General features: G+C 48.6%; 1 protein-coding gene across 1 annotated transcript in view; it reads right to left on the bottom strand.

The window, feature by feature from the left end:
- Positions 1–3394: 3394 nt before the first annotated feature.
- Positions 3395–17346, bottom strand: part of UIMC1 (ubiquitin interaction motif containing 1) — a 92193-nt gene continuing 78241 nt past the window's right edge. The window contains exons 13-15 of the mRNA XM_015412528.1: positions 5761–5824; positions 4757–4796; positions 3395–3787 (exon numbers count right to left, since the gene is read on the bottom strand). Of these exons, the coding sequence (XP_015268014.1) occupies positions 3574–3787; positions 4757–4796; positions 5761–5824 (318 nt within the window). The 3' untranslated portion in view covers positions 3395–3573. The remainder of the gene's footprint in view (positions 3788–4756; positions 4797–5760; positions 5825–17346) is intronic.

The following is a 17346-nucleotide window of genomic DNA, read 5'->3' as shown; positions in this document are numbered from 1 at the left end:
TCCATGCCACTGAAGAAAGATCCAAAACCTGGTGTGCTAACTGGGAAAACAGTACCATGGTGAGAATGGAATCCAGCACCAAACCCTATCTTTGAAAAAGAATATATTTTTACCATATCTTCTTTTGTCAGGTTAATATGGTATGCATTGAGATTCTAAGGATGTTTACTCAGTGGTGTGTCTTGCATGTTTGATATAAAGTTACTCTGTAGTAAGTGTCTTTGAGAGCCAGTTTGGTGTAGTGGTTAAGAGTGTGGACTCTGAGAGAACCGGGTTTGATGCCCCACTCCTCACATGGAGCTGCTGGTGTGACCTTGAGTCAGTCACAAGTTCTCTCAGAGCTGTTCTCTCAAGGGCAGTTCTTGAGAGAGCTCTCTCAGCCCCACCTACCTCATGTCTGTTGTGGGGAGGGGAAGGGAAAGGGATTGTAAGCCACTCTGAGACTCCTTCAGGTAGTGACGTGCGGGGTATAAATCCAATCTCCTCCTCCTCTTCTTTAGAATTGTGGTGAAATCCAAGAAAAGCTTTACTGCTTGGTTCTGCTGAATGCAGAGCATGGTTCTAAGAGTTTGTGAATGGCTACGCTTCCTGCACACTGGTGCCTCAGAACTGGAAGATCCCTTTACGTCCCAGAAGCACATGTTGTAACATTTTAGTGTCTGTGAACAGATCATGCCTATGTCATTTTGTTGTTACTGCTGCCAATTTTTTTCCTGTAGCCCATGATGCATATGTTTGCTTTGCTTGGCATTACATGGCAATCAGGCTTTGAAGAAAAGCCTACATTCACCCTGAAGGCACATTCCACATCAAGCGCCAGGAGCAGATGACAGAAACCAATTAATCGACAAACAGGTCCTTTAGGCTGTTAATTACACAAATGCTTAACTGCTGATTCTTAGAATCTCCTTGTATCAGATAACAGAGATACTCACACAGGCTAATCTTGTCTGGCTAGACAAGGCTGGAAGTTAAAGTAATATTGTATCTGCTTCTGCAGCACAAATATTGTACCAAGGAGCAGGCTGAGATTATGCTTTGTATTTTTTTTTCATAACCAGTATTTGTTTATTCTCCTCTCACATTAATTTAAGGGAATTGCTAAGTTAGTTGGCCTGTGCCTTTGGAGCAGCACATCTGGAAGTCTCTGTCTGTTCCAGCAACAAGGACCTGATGACACACAGTCACAATCCACAGAACTCCAGGTGTGTCATCTACATATCCCATTCAACACTAAAACATAATTAATAATCTACGGAGGGCTACTCAGTGCACAGAGCTGCTGTTAGAATTTTGTACTGTCAAGTTGCAGCCGACTTATGGTGACCCCCAGCGAGGGGCTTTCAAGGCAAATGAGAAGCAGAGGTGACTTGCTATTGACTTCCTCTGCAGAGTCTTCCTTGGTGGTCTCCCTTCCAAGTACTGTTCCTGCTTAGCTTCCGAGGTATGATGAGATCGACCTATACCATGTCGCCTTGCCTCCTGCTGTTGGAATTACAGACTCAATATTCACATAGGAAAGAGAGCAGCTTGGGCCACCTATGAGCCTAGGTGCTGCTAAATACTTGGGAGGTGGTCACACCACAAGCGTTCTTGTTTTGACCATGGAATGAGACAGCTCCAGCAGAATTAATGGCTATACCTGTTGCCTCAAGGCCTACGGGATCAAAAAAACAACACCTTGATTTCTCTGGAACTGGGGCAGCAAAGCAGGCCAATCCATGCTGTAGGCAGTCTTTCATTTTTGGATGACATGCTGATAAGGAGACCTTGCTGCACCAGCAGGGCATTAACATGACACATAAACCTTTTTGAGGACACCTACAGGCCACTGAAACCCATCCCCTGAAGCAGGAGCCAACACCAGCCTTTTCACAGTAGATAAAACCACGTCCCATTAAGATAACATGTCATCCTTCCCTTTGTTCTCCCTGGCCTCTGCAAGCAATTTAGAGACAGGGATCTCTCTCTTTTATGTGTAATTGCTGTTACCTGCAACCTGCCCTTGAGCTCTTCCAATAGCACTGGCGCTGTGTCAAAATAAAATAAAGCCCCAAGAACACTTAGTATTTTGTATGAACACAGAACAATTAGGCAGCAACAGACCATCAAGGTGGAGGCCAGTTGCTCTTGCTGTGCCATAGGCCACTGGCTAGGCACCCCCTGGGCCTCATTTTCAGACTCAACTCAGTCAGGCAAGGGCTGAATGAATTATGTACTAGCATAATGCCTAGGACAACCGAGCCCAAAAGTTGGATGAGGCTTCCAGGAGCTGCTGCTAATTAAAACAGTAGCGGCACAGCAGGGACTGTTCATAGGAGAAAAAGAGAGAGTCATCCCACTGACACCATAGCCTCACATAGCTGCTGTGTTCTCATCAAACTCAAAGATGGCACGTTAATAACCGGTGGGCCCTATTAAAGGATGCCAGGCCACTAAACAGCATCCATGTGAGCTTTCTGGGCATGGCCAGGGCCAGAAATGATGTCCAGCAATATGTGACCACCCACCCACCCAACCTAAAACCTCAATGTGACATAAGCACATTGGGTGATGCTTTGGCTGTCCCCCAAAACTATGGGCTTTTCAGGGACCACTAGAGCATTGCCTGACACACTTCCATCACATCCAGGTTTTCAAATGGATGTGACACCATGTGTCTCTGGATATTATTTCTGGCCCGGGCATTTTCTCCTGCCACTCAAGAGGCGTAAAGGCAGGATGGAGAGTCGAACCCCTGGGAGGCCTCCAACTATAAGCAGGGAAATGGTCTCCCTAGCCCAGTTTCACCTCTGCTGTGGTTTTTGTGGCCCCACCATCCTTGACATGCCACACATTGCATGAAGTACAATGATATCATAAGTAAAAGGGAGTTTAGTCCCTAAGTAGCTCGGCAAGTGAGAGCCCAGCCCCCTCAGGCCTGAGAAACTGGAGACCCCGAAGAACTGCCTGAAAGGACTGGATAGAAAATGGAGACCAATTTTTCTATGGTTTGATGCCTCTTTTGCATTTATTCACCTCCACCTAGGGCCTAATCTACCTGCCCATGAAGCAAGAAGCCGGAGTAAGCATGAATAATCCTGCCCCTAACCTCACAGAATCCATTAATTTAGCAAAATCAGCACAATCAAGGGAAGGCAGCTGATAAACCTAAGCACCTTTTAAATCCAACTGGTCTAATAGTATTTTAGTATATACTAGGGAGACAGTTCACACTGACCCGTGGGCTCTCGCTTTTATCTACAAACGCAAAGACCATAAAGCAGTCTTTTACGCTCATGATTTTTTAAAAAGAAAAAAATGCCCAAGCATCAGCAAACTGGAGTTTATAAAAACATAATAAATATATATATATTTTTCTTTCGTAATTGAAAAACAAGGTTGAATAGGCACCTATAAAATCCACAATCAATTCAATTCATGACAAATGCTTGTACAATTCATACACAATGTACAGAAGAGGGATGGATGACGGTGTGTGGGAGGCTATGCTCTTCCTGCCAAGCAAAGTCAGTCGAATAGAAAGCATTGCTTCCTATTCCACTCTGAATTCCCTTTCTAATTGTGCAAGACTCAGAATTTCTTCCTTCTCCTGAAGCTGGCTTTGGTTTGTTGCCGATCGCCTGAGCCTGTGGCCAACTGTTTTTTAAAGTCTACTAGGCAGCTTTTGGCTTCTGAAATAGAGGTGAAGGATTTAATAGGAGAGTCACTGCAAGAGGCATGGGGAAAATGGCTCCAGTCATCCTTGTCACACTCAGCCTCCTTGTCCACCTCTGGTGAGCTGCACCTGGCAGAAGGAAAGTGCAAAAAATACATTATTATTATTATTAGCAAAAACAGGCAACACTCTCAAAAAGTCTGCATGTTGCACCATGGCACTGTAAGCCACCGTCTTAGAAACTGAACCCTTTCTAACAGTTTCCTCTTCAGTTCTGTTACTAGTGACCTCTACTGACTGGGAGATGATCATCGTCCACTCTTTTTGACCATTGATGCATGAACTAGATCAGAGGTGTCAAACTCATTTGTTACAAGGGCCAGATCTGACAAAAATGTCACTTTGTTGGGCCGGGCCATGTGTGCCATAAAACATAATGCCAGGTACCGGAGATATAAACTGTATAAAGGACAGCAGCTGGTAATCTCTGAGTTGGTGTGCCCTCACCGCAAGACCCCATGGGCTAGAAGGGGGGTGCAAAGGAAAACCCACACGGGTGGACTGGAGAGCCAGCAGTGCAGCACTGGGCTGACGCTCCCACACTGCTTGACTGCTGCAGATGAGGTTGTTCCACCATGCTGAAGCCACAATCAGAGTGACTCCGCCCACTCCCCCCCCCCAGCAGTCTCCTGTTCCCTCCCTTGCACTAGTTGCTCGCGGGCCGCATAAGAACCCTGAACGGGCTGGTTCTGTCCCCCAGGCCTTAAGTTTGACACCCGTGAACTAGATGAATGGCAAATTAGGAGAGTTTCCAGTGCCACAAGATCAGAAGCCCCAAGATTAGAAAGGAAAGATTCTACAGTCTGGTGCATCTAACAACCTGACCTTGATGAAAAGCTACCTGGACTCTGAGCAAGAAGGAAATGACCAGGGCTCCTTTGCGAACAACATAAGCTGTTGGTTTGGGCTCCTCCCTGGATCAGCTTTTCTCTTGGCTTTGGCCCTGGATACTGTCTCTCAGACAAGAGTGGCCCTGCTTTTTGCTAGAGCCCTTCTTAGCTGCTGACAGAACCTGTGACAGAGGAGTCGTTAGCTAACCTTAAGTCTTCTCCAGACTGTGTGGCCCCCGTCTCTCCATCTGAAATGAGAACAGATCACAAACTCTTAACTAGGACAGACCCCTCCATTCCAGCAACACTACTGGATGCTGGCCTCTTGAGAGCAGGCAAGGCCATCATTCCAGTGGACATGCAGAGAAAGAATAGTCCTGGCTAAATGCTCCCGAACTGAATCGGACAAGAAAGGGTAGACTACTGGATTCAGAGTATGCCCTTTCCTTAGCTACAGTCTGGGAGGCACATGGCAGTATTTAAAAAAACAGATTCACCCCGTTTTAATCTTATAACTTCTATAACCCATGCTGCCTATACAAACACAGGGTGAGACCACGTACAAACAGAAAGTTTGGCTCTGAAAAGTTGTAAAATGTACTGTATTTTAAAACGCTATGTGTACCATACAGGGAAGGAGAAGCAGATCATTAAGCTACACAGGCTGATATAAAGTCGTAGCGAAAAACTGAGGTATGAATCAGGAAGTCCCTGGTTACAGTCGCACCTATGGATTTGGCAGATAGCTTTAGGCAAGTCGCTCTGTCTGCCTCAGTCTTCCATCTGCAATAGGGGAATAATACTAACTGACCTTACATCTGACCCACCATGTAAAGATTACCTGATGTACACACAAAGCACTTTGAGCACACAAAAGAACTGTTCAAATGCTAAATATTAGTCTCAGGCTATTCTGCCTTATTGCAAAGCTGACCTATCGAGCATAAAGCACCTACTGATGCTCCTTGAAGAAACACAATTCCACCAATGGCATTTGATCTTACCATGGCTAGCAAGAGCTACAGTAGTGTACAAAGGCCTGGTGCTTTGCTTGTGTACAGACACACATGGTTTTGGGGAGAAGAGCACCACCAAGGCTGAATAAGGAAGAATAGTAGATTAACTGTGCAATAGAGGGCAGTCATATTCAGCAGTGCTACACTAGGGAAAACTGACCAGGTATGCACTAGTGCTGCCCCCCTCCCCCTTTACCTGCAGCTTTGTGTTCGGACTGCTCCAACAGGTTTAGGAGTCGGCCTTCATTTCTTCCCTCATCCTGTGACAAAGTAAGAGAACATCGTCATGAGGAGTTCCACAAAACAGGACATTTGTTTTCTCCTGGACAGAAGTTAGGGGCATGGGTGCTTGGGAAGAGAATGTTACAGGACAGAAGCAGACTCTGCAAACAGAAGGCTCCCCTTTGTTTAACTGGTAAGCAGGTTTTAACATTCTCTAATTTTGAAACCTCAGATACTTTTGAGAGCTTCATACACTTTGTACTTTCCTGTGCCTAAGGATTTAGAAAAGCTTTGCCAGAAAATGAGAAGGAAGGTTGAATCCCATCAAAACCTGAAACCTGATGCGTATGAGTGCAGGGGGTTAAAGGAGCAACGACTCCTAGATTTCTTGTTCATAAGGGCGGTACATTGGAGAACACTGAAAAAAATTACTTTTGGGTGTTAACAGTGAGGACCAGGATGCAGAAGCTCTAACTCCAGATTTTGCAAGTCTTCTCTGTTGTCTTAATACCATTAGCCTTTTATCTGGGGGATAATCTCCACCTCCTTTCAGAAGAAAACACTGCTGAGGTATCATTGCTGAGGTATACTCCCACTGTGGGTGTCTAAAATACAAACAGAGCAAGGTCTTTATGCCTCCCATGGTTGAGAGGAAAGAAAACTGAGAACAAATGATTTGCCTAGGCCCTAGAGGTTTGCCATCTCTGGGAAAGGGGAGACATCTTATGGGCTTTAACAATCGTCTTGCGTAATACCTTAGCAATGTGTGGGGAAGGATGCTCTTGGATTGCCTGAAGGCTATGTGGGGAAACTGGACTCTCAGTTTTAGTGCGACGCCTGAGGCCTAGGGATAGCTAATTCCAAACGGATGCAAGGGAACATGAGCAGGAAGCTAAACGGAGTCATACATTGTTTTGGACATGCTGACCTCTCGCAACACCCTTTACTTTGCAGATGACACTTTCCACACATGTCTCTCTCTGGCAAATCAAAATGTGAATTGCCACGGAAATAATCCCAGTTCATCAATCCATTTTCTCACTACCAGAGAAACTCACTGCCTTACCATGCCAGCAAGTCAAAAGTCAAAGCAGGAGGGCATCACCTGTTTGTGGGCAGAGATGGGTATTGGGCTGTAGAAAGGGAAGGGCTAAATGGGACTGATTTGGTGAGGGGCTGACAAGAAGAACTTCCAAGAAAGAGACGTAGGAATCCCTCTTGGCAACCCAAGAAGGAAGGTGCTGGGAAAGGTTCAAGAGAAACTCAGGATTTGCTTGCCTGATATACATCTGTCTAGCTGGCACACTATCCCTCCTTCCATGGAGGCAAGGACAACTTACAGGGTTCTCCTATGTTATCTTCATAATAGCCCAAGGAGGTAGTTTAGGCTGAGACCATGGGACTGATCTAAGGCAGCCCAAGGAGTTACTATGAAACTAATGAAGTTTAAGCTTCAGGGCCCCTAATCCTGGAGAGGCCCTGAAGCAACTTTTTTTTTTTTAATGAGTGACTTTTTCAACAAAATTGATGGAGTTTATAAAAGTGTTTGTTATTAAAATAAGGCTATTTTAGTGACCGAACCATAAGCCAATGGGTGGAAGTACTTAATATTGACCTTAGAATATGCTCTAATACCCATTTTATATGGCCTCAAAATGTACTTGTATTCCTTCTGTCTTTATGCCTTCATTGCCATTTCCCGGCAGCTGCGTGGTGTTACGTTACTGTCCATCGGCCGGTAGCACCCTGGCCCTATATCTTGAAGCCTGATCGGGTGGGATGTGGATGACTTCTCCCCCACTGAAGAGAACGAACCTTCAGGTAGGTCCAATGTACCGTTCTCCTTCATTGGGGGGAAGTCATCCAGGAACTGGTTAGCTGTACCCAAGCTGTTGTTCTAGGGTGGGCGATTGGTAAAGTCCCTTTTAGATGTAAGTTACGGTTCCACCACTTGTTGTAAGACTCTTCAGCCAAACGCGGCCTCCGCTGAGGCCACTTGGTCAATTCTGTAGTGTCTCACAAATGTGGAGAAGGACGCCCAGGAGGCCGCCCTGCAAATCTCCTCGACCGCGGCCTGTGTAGAGAAGGCGGCGGTTGTTGCTGCTGCCCTCGTAGAATGTGCGGTGAGCTGGCCTGGAGGTGAGAGTCCCTGAACCTCGTAGGCTTTCGAAATGCACTGTCTAATCCAGTAGGCCAACATGGCCTTGGAGGCCTTCTTTCCTCAATTTGGAGCACTATATGCCACGAACAGACCGTCTGTCCGTCAAAAGGTGGTCGTCCTGTCAATGTACGTACATGGAGCCCTACGCATGTCCAACTTGTGCCAGGTTTTTTTCTTTAGGGTGCGTTGGATTTGGGCAGAACGAAGGTAACGTAATCGGCTGGTTGAGGTGGAAAGCAGAATTGACCTTGGGAATGAAGGACGGGTCCATACGCAAGGACACAGAGTCTTTCTGGAAGATGCAAAGCTCCTTTCTCGCCGAGAGGGCGGCCAGCTCAGATATCCGCCTGGCTGTAGTCACTGCGATAAGAAAAATGACTTTCCATGACAAGAGGTGGAGTTCGGCCCTCCTGAGAGGTTCGAACGGAGGCTTTGTCAAGGCGGCTAAGACCTTGTGAAGGCTCCACGTTGGGAATCTGTGCAGGACTGGAGGAGCCAGCTGCGTTACCCCTTTTATAAACTTCTTGACATAGGTGCTCATGGACACCTTCCGACGTGTCTTGCGACCTATACAAGCCTGTATGGCCACCACTTGTCATTTCAGTGTGTTCGGCCTAAGTCCTTTTTTCCACCCTTCAGAGAGAAACAGTATGACTTCCTTGTCCGTGGCCTGCAGAGGGCGTATGCCCTGTGCCATCGCCCAGCTTGTGAACGCTCTCCACGTATGGCTGTAAATGCGGTGAGTAGAAGGCCTCCTGGCTTGCAGCATGACTTCAACCACCTCTCTGGGAAAGCCCTGGGTCGTTAGTCGCGCGTTCAATTTCCATGCAGTCAGCTGCAGCCACGTTGGGTCTGGGTGGAGAATGGGCCCCTGCTGAAGCAGATCCTGTCTTGGAGGCAATGTCCATGGGTCTTCGGACGACAGCTGAACCAGATCCGAGAACCACGGTCTCCTCGGCCAGTGGCTCTTTCCCGCCTGACTTTGTTGAGTGTTGCCCCTATCAGGGCTGTGGGAGGGAAGGCATACAGGAGACCTTGTGACCAGGGGTGTGATAATGCGTTGACTCCTTCTGCCGCGGGGTCTTGGTACCTAGATATGAACCGTTCCACCTAGTGATTTTGTGAAGTCGCTAGTAGGTCCATTACTGGCCTCCCGAATCATTTTGTGAGCTGAACGAAGACCTCCTTGTTCAGTGCCAATTCTCCCAGGTCCAGATCCTCCCTGCTTAGCCAGTCGGCCTGTAGGTTGGAGAGGCCTTTCAGGTGTTCCACTTTTAAGCTCGCGGTATGTTGTTCTGCCCATCGCAGAAGTACCCTGGCTTTGTGGAAGTGAGACTTAGACCTGGTTCCTCCCTGTCTGTTGATGTGTGCTTTTGTCGACATGCTGTCGGTGCGCACCAGCACATGCTGGTTCTGTATGTGTTGCTGAAAGGCCTTCATCGCCAGCGTAACAGCCCGTAGTTCCAGCCAAATTATGCTGTGGGTGGCTTGTTCTGGGGACTACCTGCCCTGTGTGATCAGGTGGCTGCAGTGCGCGCCCCAGCCCCTTTTGCTCGCATCCGTGGTAACCACGATTTGCTGGGGCTAGAGGAAGCTGATGGTCCTGCTCAGTTTCGATGGCAGTGTCCACCACTGTAGGTTGTTCCACAGTTGTTCTGTGATGTGAATTTGAATGTGCCATTTTTTTGGCAATATCCAACTGAAACGGAAGAAGGGCCCATTGGAGAGGTCTGGCGTGGAACCTCGCCCATGGGATCAAGTCAATTGTGGAGATCATCAGGCCCTGCAGCGTTGCTAGTTGCATCAGGTCTACCTGGTCCTTGACCCTGACGGCCGTCACTAGGGACCGGATCTTGAGCTGTTTTTCCCCAGGCAGTGACACCGTGGCTTGCTTTGTGTTTAGCCTGGCGCCCAAGTGTATTACGTCTTGTGTTGGTGAGAGGTGGCTCTTCTCCTCGTTGATGAGGAAGCCGTGCACAACCAGGAACTCTTTTGTCCTCTGGGTGTAGCAGACCGCCGTCCAAATACGGATGAATGTGTATCCCCTCCTGGCGCAAGGCTGCCACAAGGGTCACGATGACCTTGGTGAACACCCTGGGAGCTGAAGACAGACCGAATGGCAAGGCCTTGTATTGAAAATGCTGGTCCTGAAAGCAGAAGCGCAGGAATCACCTGGAGGACAGGTGTATAGGGATATGCAAGTACGCCTCCTTGAGGTCCATAGAGGTCATGAAGTCGCTCCGCTGTAAGGCTTGTACAATGTGGCGGAGGGATTCCATCCGGAACTTCCTGTGTGCCACCCATCTGTTTAGACCTCTCAGGTTCAGGATCGCTCTCCAATCCCCCGACTTCTTTGGTACAATGAACAAAATCAAGTACACTCCCCGGAAGCGTTCCCCTATGGGCACTGCCTCTACGGCCCCAATCTCTAGGAGGTGTGCGATTACGGTCTGCAGCTGTAGCAGTCGTTCCTTGTTCCTTGGAACCGGAGATGGGTGGACGCTGTCGGGGAGCCTGCCAGTGAACTCTATCCTGTAGCCCTGGGAGATGATCTTTTGCACCCAGTGATCCGTGGTGGTCTGGCTCCAGGTCTGTGCGAAGGCCTGGAGCCAGCCCCCTATCAGGCAGTCATGCCGATTGCTTTTTGGAAGGGCCGCCTTTGTCCATCCTGTAGGCGGCCGCGGGTTTTGGATTGGGCAGTGATCTGTGGTGGTCTGGCTCCAGGTAGGTGTGAAGGCCTGGAGCCGGCCCCCAATCAGGCAGTCATGCTGATTGCTTTTTGGGAGGGGCACCTTTGTCAGTCCTGTAGGCAGCCCCGGGTTTCGGATTAGTTCTTGTGCTGTACTTGAAGAATTTGAAGGGCCTGTGGTCTCTGCCATCACATCCACGGCTTTGGTTGTAGGGGCCGTGAAAGGAATGAGATGTCCTGGCCTTGTTGTCTCGCTAACAATGATAGGATGGTGGCAGCATGGTCTTCTTCTTCTCCCTGGTCTCCACAAGCACCTTGTCTAGATTAGATTCACCAAAGAGAAGTCTACCGGAAAATTTATCTGTAGCCAGGTTGCTTTTTGAAAGTGTGTCTACTTTCCAATGCTTGAGCCAGATATTGCAACGTATGGTTATATTAGCACACGGACAATAGGGAATTTCCCCCACCGGGGTTGGTTCATTCTTCCCTTATGACGTCCTCAAAGTAATCAGGAAATGGTGAGAAGGTTTGGATCTTAACAGGCTTTCTGAACCCTCTGGGGTCCAGCTTAGCTGATGCTGAGGACCTTGGCTTTTCCGTCACCTCCATCTGGTAGTTGAGGGTGAAAATGACCTTAGTTAAAAGTTGTTGGAAGTGTTCGCTTTGAAAAAGATGGGAGGAAGTGGGTTTAACCTCCGCTTCATCCCCGGATCATTCCCCTTCTTCTTTATCGTTGGTGTCCAAGGATGTGATGGTGGACGCCTGTTCAGAGCTAAGGCTGTTCAGGCGCTCCCTCCTTGGAATACCGGCGGGCTGGGGCAGGGGCCGAGGGACGGCCCCTATTGCCTGCTCCATCTCCCCTTCTGTCTCTGAGTCTCCTGGAGCCTCATATTGGATAGGAGATCTGTGCCCCCGCGGCCTTTTTGGTGGGTCCGGGGACCTGGAGCCCGACGAGGAGCGGGGGGGTCTGGGAACGGTGACGTTTTCCTCCCTTGGGGGAACCTGGCTCCCCTGCGTTGCTGAGAGCTGGGCTGCCTCCCTTCCCCTTTGAGTCTCTGGGTTGAGGGACCAGCATGGTGCAGGCCAGGGTCCCCCCAGTAGTGGCCACATCCAAGGAAACCCGGCTGGAAAAGTTTGAGGAACGAAGAAACTCGGCCCCGCTACCCCCGCCCCCTGCGCTGGCTGGGGACAGGACGGCTGGGGAGGCTGCAGGGATTGGAGACCAATCTGCGGTTGCAGCAGTTGCAGCAGAGCCGGGTGCCCAAAAGCCGCTGGTGGGCACGTTCCCGGTGCTGGCAGGGTTCCCCATGGCATGCAGCTTGGGGTTGGTGCCGGGCTTGGAGCTGGTGCGGGACACGGAGATAGGTTTTGCTCTGGCGCCTCTCCACATAGGCAAGCTCCCGTCGCCCTCCCCCTCGGAACGGACTCACCAGGAGGGCTCACCGGTCCTGCTGTTTTCCCGCGGCGGTTCCTCCTTCCCGCTCTGCTGGCTGCCAGCTACCTTTGCGGTCGTCTTCTTTTTCTTGGCAAGCGGGGGAGAGCAGGAGCCCATTGGCTTCAACTGATCCGATCCCGCGCTGCTGCCGCCATCTTGAAACATGTGTGTAGGGGGGTGAGCGAGGACCGGCCGGCTCTGTGCAATCAGCTGGCCCTACGCTGCTGGAGCACCCATCCTCTGTTCGTTGCCGCGGCACGCCCTCCAGCCGCTGATCTCTCGGCAGTCCGACCCCCGGTACCTCGGGGGTACTGGGCTGCTGCTCCAAAAGGTGCTCCGTCGCGGCCATTTTCCCTCCTTCCGGTACCTCGGGAGGTGGTGGGGGCCGAGTCTTCTTCCTTCCTTCCTGGACCATCCTCTGAAGACTTCCCTCTTGGACCCTGGAATGGAAGGAAAACTTCTTTTGGTCGATGTAGTCTCCTTTCTTGCAGAGTTGCTTGCAATATTTTTTTTTTGTAGAGTTGCTGGCTTGGAGCAGAAGCTCCAGACGTCCTATCGAGCGCAGGGCTATGCACGAACTGGAGAGGTCAGCCTAGGCCACTCTAATAGAACACCATGGCAGCTTGCTGACACAAGTGAATTGGACAATGGGGTCCAATTTCACAGCCCATTGAATAATGCATCCCCCCCCCCCAGCCATCCTGTATGCCTAGTAGAAAAAGGGGTAAAAGTGGTTGCCACCTTTTTGGAGCAATGTAGTTTTTAAAATCAAACTTAATAACTGCAAGTGATCCAAACTGTCCCAACCTAACCAATGAAAAATGTGGCATTATCCAAAATGATTAAAGTGGAAAATAGGTAACCCACTAACTGAAGGCAACTGGAAAAGTAAATGCACCAAGAAAAAAAGCCCACAATGAAAAACAAGAAACATATTCCTCAGAAGCATGAAAAAGGGCAGGTAGAAGATTTAAAAAAACCCAAATATTAAACAGCACAGAACCTAAAACAACAATGAAAATAATACCTCTCTCAAACTCCCTTTAGAGTGACGAATGTACCCCCCTTACTAAGTTTTCAGGAAAAGCTTCTTTGACCTGGGCTGACCAGGTCAGTGGGAGGAGAGACTGTTATGATAAAAATGCCTTGCAACAGGAAGGAGGTCTCTTACTTTGGGATGCTGTACTCATAAGGACACAGAGGCTGTCCTCTAAGCAGGCAACTGCCGGCCTTGTGCTCTCCTGAGAGAGTTGGGGCTAGCTTCAAGGTAGAGAAAACACTGTAGTGATCTAGAACATCTAAGCTAAAGCTATATTTTACCAACTGATAGGGCATGTATAGAGAGAAGAACGGAGGATTTGCATTTTACCTGTTTCTTTTGGATTCCCTTGTTCAGTTTGGTGCTGTGCTAAAAGGAGGCTTGTAAACATTTTATTTTTAATAAATACTTTAAACTTTTGACACTGGGAGTTGTTCTCTGTACCACATAGACGTCCACTGCCTCAGGCACACTATTTTAAAAAGGAGTGCCAGGGGAAGGCAGGCAGTTGGCAAGTGGCAGTAAACTGTCCCTGTGGTGACCAGATGCTGGGCAGCAGGAGAGGCAACGCCTCAGAACTTGGAAGGGAAGCTAGGAGTCCTGTCCTTCCCAGCAGGCAATTCCTTGCAAAGGAAAGGTGGTTGGGGTGGGCTACCCAAGAGAGAAAGAAAAGTCTCTCCAGGGGTTGAGAAAAACCTAGGAGGGCAGGGCGGAGCTTGTCCATTTTGCCATAGGCTACCATGCCAGCCCAAAGCTGCTGGGCACAGTGTTGTGCTTGACACAAGCTTCACCAGGGAACAACAATGTGGTCTGATCAGGAGCTCACCTCACATGTAACTGTACAAGATGTTCTCCTGCCAATCATGTTCATGTCAAGATCGCAGGATGCCTAGGATCCCTAGGATCCCTATACACATGACAAGTGGGGGTGGAGCTGGCTGCCGTGATCTTGTTCTCTTCCTGTGTGCATTCATTCTAGCTGGTTTAGAACATCTGAAAAGAGCTGTGGTCCTGCCTGAAATCATGTTTGTTTGTTTATTTACATCATTTATATCCCACTTTTCTCTCCTATGGGGACCTGAAGCGGCTTACATCATCCCCTTCTCCTCCATTTTATCCTCTCAACAACCCTATTGGGGTAGGCTAGGCTGAGATTGTATGACTGGCCCAAGGTCACCCAGTGAGCTTCCATGGCAGAGTGGGGATTCACCCCTGCATTTCCCAGGTACTAGTCCAACACCCTGAACACAACACCACACTGGCTCTCATGGCAGTTCTGAGTGATAGGCTTTCATCATGCACTGTCTGTCACAAGAAAAGGATGCCTGTTTATTACCTCCAATTTAAAATTGAGGGATTGGACAGAAAAGTAATAGAAAATGGGGTATCCTCTTCCACAGATTCTGAGATCTGAATCCAAAGGTGGTTCTTCAGTCAGTTCTAATGGTAACTTATAACATGTCCAGTCCAAATTAACTAAGAATTGCACGGTTCAGTTGCAGTGGAGCATTGTGTTTTTCTCCTGTTGTATGCTGTTAAATGTGCTGAGTTTTGGATGGATTTGTGTCCTAATTTACTAGTATGGAAGTCTGGAGGGAGACATGTACTAACGCTAAACTTAAGGCGATTTGTAAGTGGCAGGGCTTGCCAGCTGCAGATGCTGCCAATGCCCCATTTATTTCATTCCTCCCGTTCATCTGTCTTGGACGGCATGACTCAGAAAGGCTTTTACTTTTCTTTTTTAAAAAAGAAAAGGCAAAATTGATTACTTTTTAGAGGGACTTCGATTTAAAATCAATTTTCCAATTAAAAAAAAAACTTAAGGTTTATCGTCGGCATAGAGTTTAAGCTTGGTCCATTTGTTTATTCCCCTCCCAAATCGATACACATTCAAAAGTGCTTTCATGGCCATTATTGTAGATCTATTGCATTTTGATGGGACTTCCTAGTTAACTTTTTAAGACCCTCTCCTTAAGTCAGTTTAAGGAAAGACAGGTCAAGGGCATGGACTCCCCTCCACAAAACTGGCAACCCCCCCCCCCTCTTTCAATAGTTTAAGACGCCATCAGGAGCCTTTTCCCAAACACAGTGTCCTTTGATTGAGACAGGCTTGTGGACAAATGCTACCAAGGCAGAGTGTTTCATGTGTTTGTGTTCTTGCCATGGCTCAGTGCTAGGGATGTTGGCATACAGAGCAGGAAAAAGAATAATGGTAAAGAGAAACATTGAGAACCGTGGGCAAAGGAAGGAAGCGACCATGAGATTTTGTGGCTTAGAAGGAACCTCCTTTCTAACAGTCCTAAACAGAGAAACACCCTTCTGCCAGTACCAAGAGATCCTGGAGAGCTGCTGCCAGTCTCCATAGACAATAGTGACCAGTGTGAAGAAATGCATTTTTTCTCCTTTGGAGATTTGAAATGAGCAAAACCTTCACTCTGAGCTTTAAAGGTTTTCCCCCCTCCCTGGACAAAGAACAGGCAGAAAGAGGGGAAGTCAATTCAATTGCTTTTCAGACTTACCTCAGTCCACCTTCATACAAATGCTAATAGGTCTAGACAATGGGATGGTCAAGCTCCCCCACCCCCGGTCAAGCAGGGAACAGAAATTTGGAGGAATTGAATACTAGACAGACTTCAGGAAGTAAGTTTCTGGAGGCTTCAGGAAAAGCATCCTTTTTTGATCCAGCCCAACCTGGTCAGTGGGTGGAGAAACAGATATGATAAAAAAAATTCCTTGGAGCAAGGAGGAGCTCTCTTTTGTGCTGAGTCCATCAGAGCAGACAGAACTCTTAACTGAGGTCTAGAGAAGGTGGCCATTAGCCATGTGTTGGCCTGAAGAGCTGAAGGAAGCTTCAAGGTATTGGTCACTCTGTACAGATCTGTAACTTCCTAAGCTAAGAAGTCTGTCCTATATTTTAACATATGATAGGAGACAGGAATTGTGTTTCACCCATTTCTTTTGAATTACTTAGCTTGATCGATCTGGTGCTGTGCTAAAAGTATGCTTGTGAAAATTTTCTTTTTAATAAATACTTTATAACTTTGGGTGCTGGTAGTAGTTCTCTGTACCGCATAGACCTCCACGCTATTTTAAAAGGAACACCAGGGAAAAGGCAGTCAGTGAACAAGTGGCTATTCCTCCAGGGGCGCACAAGGCCACAAACTGTCCCTGTGGTGACCAAGTGCTGGGCAGCAGGAGACACAGAAGGAAGGGAAACTGGGAGTACTGACCCTCCCAGCGGGCAATTCCTACAAAGGTCAGGAGATGGTGGCAAGTTACCAGAGAGAAAGAAAAGCCTCTCTAAGGTGTTGAGAAAAACTTTTGAGGGCAGGGTGGAACTAGCCAGCAGACCCATTCTGCCACAGCTGTAACTGGACATGGAGTGCTGTTTGGTTATCTGGAAGAAAGTTGAGGTAAATGTGTCAACTGTGGGGGTTAAGATTCTTTGTCAAAAGAAAACCTTTTTTTTAAATGCATCCTCTAGGGATTTTGGGGTATGGGGACCAGTCCCCAGGACAGAGAAGCAAGGCTGGAAACAGCTCAAGAGGAGCCAGCTGCAGTTCACTCTTGTTAGGGTCAGAGTGCTAATGCCCAGAGAAGGTGGAAGCTCTCTTGTGCCAGTCCTGAGACACAACAGGGCTGACCTGGACTTGAGATACCAAATGGGCACCTCTAGGCTTGCCAAGTCCCCCCGGGGGGGGTGGGGAAACCCCCGCCCGAGAGGCCCATTACCCGCCGGCGGCGGATCGGGCCCTGGGGGGAACCCCACCCCCAAATACGCACATGCCCGGAGTCAGCACGTCACCCGGAAGTGATGCAGTTGTGTCGGGTGTGTTGGGGGCGGGGCCGCGGTCATCCGAGGGAAAACTCGATGGTTTTCCCTCGGATGATTGTGCCCCCGCCCCCAGAGTGCCTGACGTGGTTGCGTCACTTCCGTGTGATGTAATTGTGGCGCGCGCATGCACGGACTCCCAGAGCAGCGCTGGAGTCCCCCGCTCTACATGCAATAAGGACTTGGCAACCCGAGGCACCTCCCATGCCTGTTTTAACACAACAAGTTCTGTCCACATAGAAGAGAGATTTAGGAGACAGAGTAAATGGCATGAACAGAGGCCTCCCGCAGTGCTGGAAACTGCATCACGCTTGGCTGTGTCCCAGCCAAACTCATCAACAGGCAATCTCGTCATTTGCGTGTGAATCCCTGAGGGGCTGGAGCCTGTGATGGATTTAAGGGAT

This window comes from Gekko japonicus, unplaced genomic scaffold, assembly GCF_001447785.1.
Source record: "Gekko japonicus isolate JY-2015 unplaced genomic scaffold, Gekko_japonicus_V1.1 scaffold100, whole genome shotgun sequence".
NCBI classification, from domain to species: Eukaryota; Metazoa; Chordata; class Lepidosauria; order Squamata; family Gekkonidae; genus Gekko; species Gekko japonicus.
This window is presented reverse-complemented; position numbering and strand designations above follow the sequence as displayed.